The 8,996-nt window shown below is 43.2% G+C and overlaps 1 protein-coding gene across 1 annotated transcript; it reads left to right on the forward strand.

Annotated features, from left to right (window-relative positions):
* The first annotated feature begins 1,411 nt into the window (after nucleotides 1–1,411).
* LOC142004864 (olfactory receptor 6F1-like) lies at nucleotides 1,412–6,474 on the forward strand. The gene is made up of 2 exons (XM_074982545.1): nucleotides 1,412–1,540; nucleotides 5,527–6,474. The coding sequence occupies exons 1-2, from the start codon at nucleotides 1,412–1,414 to the stop codon at nucleotides 6,472–6,474; spliced, it is 1,077 nt and encodes a 358-aa protein (XP_074838646.1).
* The last annotated feature ends 2,522 nt before the right edge of the window (nucleotides 6,475–8,996 follow it).

Below are 8,996 nucleotides of genomic sequence, written 5' to 3' on the forward strand. Positions count from 1 at the left end.
AGCGTGTGGAAGATGAGAGTCTTATGGTCCTGCCATGCGGAGTTTCCACCTATTTAGACATCTTTTCAGGGTCAAGGTAACATGAAAATGTTCAGACCTCCATCATTTCCAAGAGCAGTATTGATATTGCTAGGGAAATGAAAACAGAATCTCTAATATAAATGAGAATGGAAAGAGATTGTCCATATAGGAGTGCTTCAGAAATGGATCTAGGGGTCTTAGTGTACCAAAAACTAGCTTTGAGTCAACAGTGTGATGCTGTTGGAAAAAATAGCAAACATCACTCTGGAATGCATTAACACAGAGTTGTGAACAAGAAATGAGAAATCGTTCTGATTTATTATCAGTGGATGAGACCTCAACTGGATTATTATGTGATATTGTGGGCACCACATTTCCAGAAAGATGTGGAGAAATGGGAGATGGTCCAGAGAAGAGCAACAAGAATGTTGAAAGGTCCAGAGAACGTGAGCTGTGAAGGAAGACCAAAAATATTTGGCTTGATTAGTTTAGAAAAGGGAAAACTGGGAGGGGATGTGTTAGCAGAGTTCAAGAGCCTAAAAGAATGGAAAATCGCAATGGGCTCAAATTACAGCAAGGGAGGTCTATGTGGGTCATTGGTAATATCTTCCTAACAGTCAGGGTGATTAAACATTGGAATAAATTCCCAAGGGAGGTTGTGGAATTTCTATCACTGCCCATATTTAAGAGCAGGTTAGATAAACATGCATCTGGGATGGTCCAGACAGTGCCTGGTCTTGCTGTGAGGGTAGGGGACTGGACTCGATGATCTCTCGAGGTGCTTTCCAGTTCTAGGTTGCATCTACACTAGTAAGTTCTTTTGAAAGATTTTTGAAAAGAAGGGGGCTTTTTTGAAAGAGCCTATGGAGCATCCATACACAAAAAGCATTCTTTCAGAAGTAAATCAAAAGAATGTGGTGCTCCTTTCGAAATCACTCTTCCTTTCCTGTTTCAGGAATGGTGTCACTTTTTGAAAGCTTCTTTGGAAAGAAAACACGTGGAGATGCTCCAACAGGCAGTTCTTTTGAAAGAAGAGTTTTCATTTTTGATTCTTAGCCAGTTCTTTGGGAAGAACGGGGGCTTTATGAACGTAAGCAGCCCCCAGGAGGAAGTGGTGTGGTGCAGACAACATAAATAGGCTGCCCAAAGGGATATGCCTGAACGGAAGGAGACAGATGATGTGACCTAATGCCTACATGGGGGTGGAGGGCGTGAGCCATGGGACAGGGCTTGGTACTCACAGCCACCCTCGCTCTTCCCCCCATTACCACATCCATACCATCAGAAAGCTAGGACAGAATGTCACCATCATTTGTCCAAGGCAGCTGCCCTGTATCCCTGCACCATGATTACCTGAAGGTACCCCCACTGAGACCATGCTCTTGCCCCCATGAACCCCGAGGTTGCCACCTCCCTTCAGCTCCAGGTGGAAATTATGGAGTGTCAGCTCCACTTCGCGGAGGTGGAGGCCACCTGGCACCAGGAGACCTTGCAGGACTTTGTGGACACTTCCATGAGGGTAGGGACCTCATTTGAGGACCTGGTGGATCAGATGCCCCCCCCACTCTCCGTGCTGCCGCACTTGCTGTCCCACCTGCTCCCCAACCTGCCGCCAACAACCACTCTAAGGACATGCCCCGGATGCACCTCCCCATCCTTGCAGCTCCAACCTGGCCACTCAGGGGACTCCAGACAAAGGGGGGTGAACATGAACCCAGAGACGGTGGGGGTCGCATCCATCCACCCCTTCCCTGGAGAGATGGGCTGACAGGCAGCCCATCCATGTGCGCCCCCTTGTGTAGAGTGGTCCCCTCCCACGAACATAGTTGTGTAAATTGGTATTCCAATATCATAGTCCACCAGTTTGATTAATTAACAATGAGTCTCTGTTTCATTTTATCCAAACTCCTGGGTGATGTGTGCTTTTGCCGGGGGGGCAGCATGCAGGTGGTAGGTGAAGTGTGCAGGTGGTGGGGCAGTGTGCAAGTGGCTCTGCCTCTATTTTGTGGTCTCCCTTTCTCTATTTCTTAGAATCATGAACTTTGTGATTTCATGGTCACTTTCTCTCAAGCTACCAGCCATTTTCAAATTCTCAATGAGTTCCTCCGTATTACTTAATACATAATAAGAATCATATATTGAAATTTCTACTGAGATTAGAAGTTCTGTATCTTCAAATTTGTTTGGATTTTTCCCTTTTCCCCCATTGGTTTCCTTTTTGGGCCAATAATTTCCCTGTCTTCAGTATTTTCCCATTGGAATCAGTTGTTTTCCATAACTTCCCCCTTGAGACTAGTCATTTTGGTTCATTCGTACCATTGTCTTCTCTTCATATATAAATATTGACTTCACTTGTTGCAATAGTTGCAAATGGCATCGAGCAGAAATATGACGGGAAATTGCATCATTTCACAGGAATTATATATCACCAGCCATAAAAGAGGTGAATTTCTGTGAAAGCGAATAATGACAAATTGCACCAAGAAACTCTAAAGAAGAAAGACAACCATGTAGAAGCCCAACCCTTCATTTACTGAGAACATTGAAGACTATCAAAGGGTGAAGAGAACTGGAAATATATTGCAAAGAAAATAATTATATCTCAGGAAGCCCGAAGGAAGTTTTAGGTTTCAGGTACAACCGACAATAGATCTTCAGTGCCAAATGTACAAATCTGATTTCGTACTCCTAGTAAGCTTCTTCTACTCTTACATCTTGGAGCACAGGCTGTTAATGACAGTTTGTCAGTGTCCCCATGACCCCCAAGACACATCTGAGATGGGAAAGAAAAAAAATATCAGCTTAGTCCTCCCCCACGTCATAAAGAATAGAATTGATTGTAAATGCTGGAACTTCTCCAGTGAAACCACATCCTTTCTATACTGGTGAGGGGTCCGGAACTGGACACAATCCTTCAGATGTGGCCACGTCAGTGTCCAGGAGAGGGGACTAATCACTCCTCTAGATCTGCTGAAAATTGTCCTCCTAATGCAGTCCAGTTGGTCAATCATCAAGTGTTGTATATACCACCTGAATCACCCGTTCCCAGCTGGTGGCAACCAGGGGTTAAAAGTACGAGGCATGCCAGTCCTGACCAACAGCCGCTAATGGAATCAGCCTGGAAGACTGTATGTATTTGTGAATTGTGTGAGTTCTTTGTACGTGCATTGCACTATTTTAACCTCTCAATATTATGATTCTTAAAGATTTTTCAACAAAATTATGTCTGTACTTCCTCTTTCTGTGTTGAGCATGATTTGCAATTTTGTGTTATACATTTATGTCCTGCCAGTGTCAGACTACAATAGAAGTGTGTAGGAGAAAAGCTTGGAAGAGATTCTGCACGTATTGGTTCTGATACCTGTACTTTAAGGACAGGGATCTGCAAGAAGGCTAACAGCATATTTGGGTGCATTAGGAGGAGCATTTCTAGCAGATCTAGATAAGTGATTATACCCCTTTCTTCTGCACTAATGAGGCCGCATCTGGAGTAATGCAGAGGTAGCCGTGTTAGTCTGTATCTTCAAGAACAAGAATGAGTCCTGTGGCACCTTACAGACTACCAGAACTCCCCTCCCACACATACACATCTGATGAAGCGGGTCTTTGCCCACAAACGCTTATGCTCCAAAATCCCTGTGAGTCCAAAAGGTGCCAAAGGACTTCTTGTTGATCTGGAGTATTGTATCATGTTCTGGGCACCCTGGTACTGAAAAAGGTGGATACATTGGAGCAGGTCCGGTGGAGGGCAACCGGCCTGATTCGGAGGCTGGAGCACATAACCTATGAGGGGAGGCTGAAAGATTTTGGATTATTTACTTTACAGAAGAGAAGAATGAGAAGCAGTTCGACTGCTGCCTTCAACTTATGAAATGGAGAAATCTAAAGATAATGGAGAGAGGCTGTTCTCAGTAGTGAGATGGCATAACAAGGAGCAGTGTTGTCGAATTGCAGAGGGGGAGGCATAAGTTGGATATTAGGAAAAAAAAATCTCTTTCACCAGGAGGGTGGGGAAGCACTGGAATGCGTTAGCGAGAGTGGTGGTGGAATCTCCATCCCTAGATAGTTTGAAGTCCTGGTCGGATGATTTAGTTCGGGACGATGCTGCTTTTTGCAGGGGCTAAACTCAAGAACCTTCTGAGGTCTCTTCCTCAGAGTCTATGATAATTTTGTTTAAAGATATCTCTATATTACTACTTGTAATATTTAGAAAAATACACAGTCTTTCACTCTTCCTTGTGTTCGCTCTGTATTTTTACCTCATTCTGTCTATATAGCTCCTCTGTTAATGTACACCTAATTCTTTTGTTTTCTGCAGGAGCATTCTCACATCACAATAAATATTATTCTTATGTCTCTCTTGCTGCGTTCTCATTTATATTTTTCTTACACTTTTTCATGTGATTGGATTTTGGTCTTTGTTGCACTGGTGTAAAACAACATGAAGCCGATACAATGTATACTTCTATAAGCGAGATTAGCTGATATCCCATGGTGTGGGTTTACATTTTTGGTTTTCGAACTGTCTCTGTCGGTTTTCTTTCTGAATCAATCTAATGGAGCTAATTTTTCATTGAACGGTCTGGTATAGCTGTGCAGACGTTTATACAATCCACAGCCTCACTACTGTTTAATTGTGTTTTATGGTGCATGTCTATACAGCATCTGGGCTGTGTAATCCCCTGTTCTGGTAGATCTGCAAATCCTACCTTTGATTGTGCTAGTCATGCTAAAAATGTCAGGATAGCTTTGGTAGCCAGACGAGCTGCTTGAGTCTCAGATGATGAGAATTGAAATAGAACTCAAGAGGTCACCTAGTCTATCTCCCTGCTCAAAGCAACACTAACCCCATCTAAACTGTCCCAACCAGGCTTTTCTCAAGACCGGCCTTTAATATTTCTAAGGGTGGTGATTACATCAACTACTTAGGTCACGCACTCCTGTACTTCACCACCCTCCTAGGCTATGCCTACAATGATTTTAAATATCTCCAGTGATGGAGATTCCACAAACTTCCTTGGCAATTTATGCCAGTTTTTAAAAATCATGACAATTAGAAAGATTTCTCTAAAATCCAAGCTAAACCTCCTTGCTGCAGTTCAAGCCCGTTTCTGTCTGCATTACCCTCAGAGGCCAAGGAGAACATTTTTGCTCCCTCCTCCTCTTTGTAACCCACTTTCAGACGCTGGAAAACCGTTATCATGTTCCCTGATACAGATTTTTCAATACTGCAGCCTATAAGTCTTTCTTTGCTGTTTAGTAGAGCTAGTGGAATTTGAAAGGAACATATCAGCAATTCAGCAGGAGTTCTGGGCTCCTGGTTCTCTGATACTGTAAGCTGAAGGTCTTATTTGCATGCCTCTTTCTTGGTTTATTGACAAGTAAATTATTCCAGTGGAGAGATGTAGTCATACAAGCTTATCTAACTTCGTTTTGCAACAGTCAAATACACCTCAGAACTAGATTGTGTTCCCTGATCAATATTTAATATTCTTCTTTTCCTAGATAAGTGTTATGGAGAAAGGAAGAAACCAAACACTCATCACAGAATTCATCATCGTAGGATTTGGGGAAGAACCAGAATTGCAGACCCTTCTGTTCCTCGTGTTTCTCATGATCTACATTGTGACTTTGGCTGGGAACTTACTCATCATTGCGCTGGTTACAGCTGATCGGCAACTTCACACCCCCATGTACTTCTTACTGGGGAACTTGGCCTGCTTGGAAACCTGCTTCTCCACTGCAATTCTGCCCAGGTTGCTGAGCAGCCTCCTGACTGGGGACAGAGCTGTTTCTCTTAATGGCTGCATGGTGCAATTATATTTTTTTGGTGTCTTGTCAACTATTGAAAATATGATCCTCGCGGCCATGTCTTACGATCGATATTTGGCGATATGCCATCCCCTCCATTACGCTGCTTTGATGAATGGCAAGGTTTGTGGCCAGCTGGTGGCAGCTTCCTGGATAAGTGGCTTTCTTTTTTGTTCCATAGTAAATGCTTTCATATGGCAGTTAACGTTCTGTGATTCCAAGGAAATTGACCATTACTTCTGTGAATTTGTGCCACTGCTAAAGCTGGCCTGTACTGACACCCAGACTGTGCAACTGGTGGCATTTGTTGTCGCTGCTATTGTGACACTTGTACCCTGTCTACTGACTCTGGCATCCTATGTTTGTATCATCACCACTGTCCTAAAAATCCCTTCCATCAGTGGAAGGAAAAAGGCCTTTTCCAAATGCTCCTCTCACCTCACTGTAGTAACTGTCTACTATGTGATAGTGTTTGCTGTGTATGTGGTTCCAATAGTCAACACTTCAAAGAAATCAGAAAAAATATTCTCTGTCTTCTGCACAGTCCTGAATCCCCTGATCAACCCAGTCATCTACTGCCTGCGAAACAAGGAGGTCAAGGAGTGCCTGAGAAAAGCTGTTCGTAAAATCTCTGCATTCTGAAAGAGGGACACAATCAGAAAGCCAATGTTTTATGTATAATATAGTTGACATGAATTGACCTAGTTTCTTAGACATAATCCTTAAGAACTAGACAAGCAATGTGAGTTCCAATCCGAACAGATTTTTGGGGAAGAAGCTTTCATTGACAAATATCCATTTTTTCAGATGTGGTCATTAAGGTGTAGATACAGACTAACACGGCTACCCCTCTGATACTTGAGAAATACATTAGTCTTTCTTTCTTTCTTTCTTTGTTTCTTTGTTTCTTTGCTCAGCAGCCTCATAAAAGTCCAATATTTGTTCAATAGGGTATAATATGCCAAAGACTTGGGATTTTTTAAGGTACTACAAGATGGATTTTTTTTCTGACACCACAGACTGACATGGTTCTCACTCTAAGATTATTTTGGCCACAAATTATCCTTTCTTCCTTCCTTCCTGTTACTCTGCTGCCATTGAGGCAGTCATTTTTCATAAATTTTATATACATTTGTTTCTTTTCATCTCAATATTGTAAGAAACACTTTTTAATGAAGCTAGTCTTAGCTTTCCAGACAACCTTTTCCATCTGCTCCGTTTTTCTGCCTGAGTTCTGCAAGGATTTAAATAAATCTCGAGCATTGTGAAACTCCTCAACTCCTACTGAACCCAACGGCCTTCATTCTCCATGGACGAGGATCCTGTGTTTTCAGTTAAATCTCTGAAAACTAGGTGACAAACACTGCATCATTAGTTAGTGGAGAAAATTGATTGGACAGTGAAGCATGGTGATCTGTAGCTAGGTAAATAACACAACAAAGCTTGTGGAAGATCAGAGTCTTATGGTCCTGTCATGCGGAGTTTCCACCTATTTCGACATCTTTTTAGGATCAAGGTAACATGAAAATGTTCATACCTCCATCATTCCCAAGAGCACTATGGACGTTGATATTACTAGGTACATGAGAACAAAATATCTAGTGCAAATGAGAATGGGAAGCGATTGTCTATGTCGGGGTACCTCAGAAAGGGATCTAGGGGTCCTAGTGTACCACAAACTAGCTTTGAGTCAACAATGTGATGCTGTTGGAAAAAAAAGCAAAACTCATTCTGGAATGCATTAACAGAGTGTTGTGAGCAAGAAATGAGAAATTGTTCTTCTGCTTTATTCTCTGTGGATGAGGCCTCAGCTGGAGTATTATGTGATATTCTGAGCATCACATTTGCAGAAAGATGTGGAGAAATGGGAGAAGGTCCAGAGAAGAGCAACAAGTATGCTGAAAGGTCTAGAGGAGATGAGCTATGAAAGAAGACCAAAAATATTTGGTTTGCTTAGTTTAGAAAGAGGAAAACTGGGAGGGGATGTGATAGCAGATTTCAAGAGCCTAAAAGAATGTAACAACAGATATTTAAGAGCAGGTTAGATAAACATGCATGGGGGATGGTCTAGACAGTGCCTGGTCTTGCTGTGAGTGTAGGGGACTGGCCCCGATGATCTCTCGAGGTGCCTTCCAGTTCTAGGCTTCATCTACACTAGGAAGTTCTTCTGAAAGATTTTTGAAAAGAAGGGGGCTCTTCTGAAAGAGCCCATGGAGCATCCACACACAAAAAACATTCTTTCAAAAGTAAATCGAAGAATGTGGTGCTCCTTTCAAAATCACTCTTCCTTTCCCATTTAAGGAATGGTGTCACCTTTTCAAAGCTTCTTTGGAAAGAAAACACAGGTAGATGCTCCGACAGGCACTTCTTTTGAAAGAAGAGTCTTCATTTTTGATTCTTGGCCCATTCTTTGGAAAGAGAGGGGGCTGTATGAACGTACCCAGCCCCGAAAGAGGAAGGGGTGGGGTGCAGACAACATAAAGAGGCTGCCCACAGCGATACGCCTCCATGGAAGGGGAAAGGGGATGGGGACTTTCTGCCCAAAGGGGTTTGGAGGACGTGGGCCATGGGGCAGGGCTTGGTACTCGAGGCCACCCTCTCTCTTCCCCCCATTACCACATCCATACCATGTGAGGGCTAGGACAGAATGTCACCATCCTTTGTCCAAGGCAGCTGCCCTGCATCCCTGCACCATGACTACCTGAAGGACCCCCACTGGGGTAAGGGTCTTGCCCCCATGGATCCTGAGGTGTCCACCTCCCTCCAGCACCAGGTGGAAATTATGGAGTGGTGGCTTCACTTCGAGGACCTGGAAGCCCGCTAAAAAAGCAGTGGGACCCCTGGATGATAGAGATATAAAAGGAGCAATCAAGAAAGATGATTCCATTGCAGAGAAACTAAATGATTTCTTTGCTTCAGTCTTCATGGTTGAGGATATTACAGAGGTTCCCAAATCTGAGCCGTCCTTTGTAGGTGACAAATCTGAGGAACTCTCTCAGATTGATGTGTCAATAGAAGAGGTTTTGGAACTAATTGATAAGGTAAACAGTAACAAGTCTCCAGGACCAGATGGCATTCACCAAAAGGTTCTCCAATGTGAAATTGCAGAGCTATTAATGGTGGTTTGTAACCTATCCTGTCAATCAGCTTCGGTACCCAATAAC

The sequence above is a fragment of the Carettochelys insculpta genome, chromosome 32 (genome assembly GCF_033958435.1).
Source record: "Carettochelys insculpta isolate YL-2023 chromosome 32, ASM3395843v1, whole genome shotgun sequence".
NCBI lineage: Eukaryota > Metazoa > Chordata > Testudines > Carettochelyidae > Carettochelys > Carettochelys insculpta.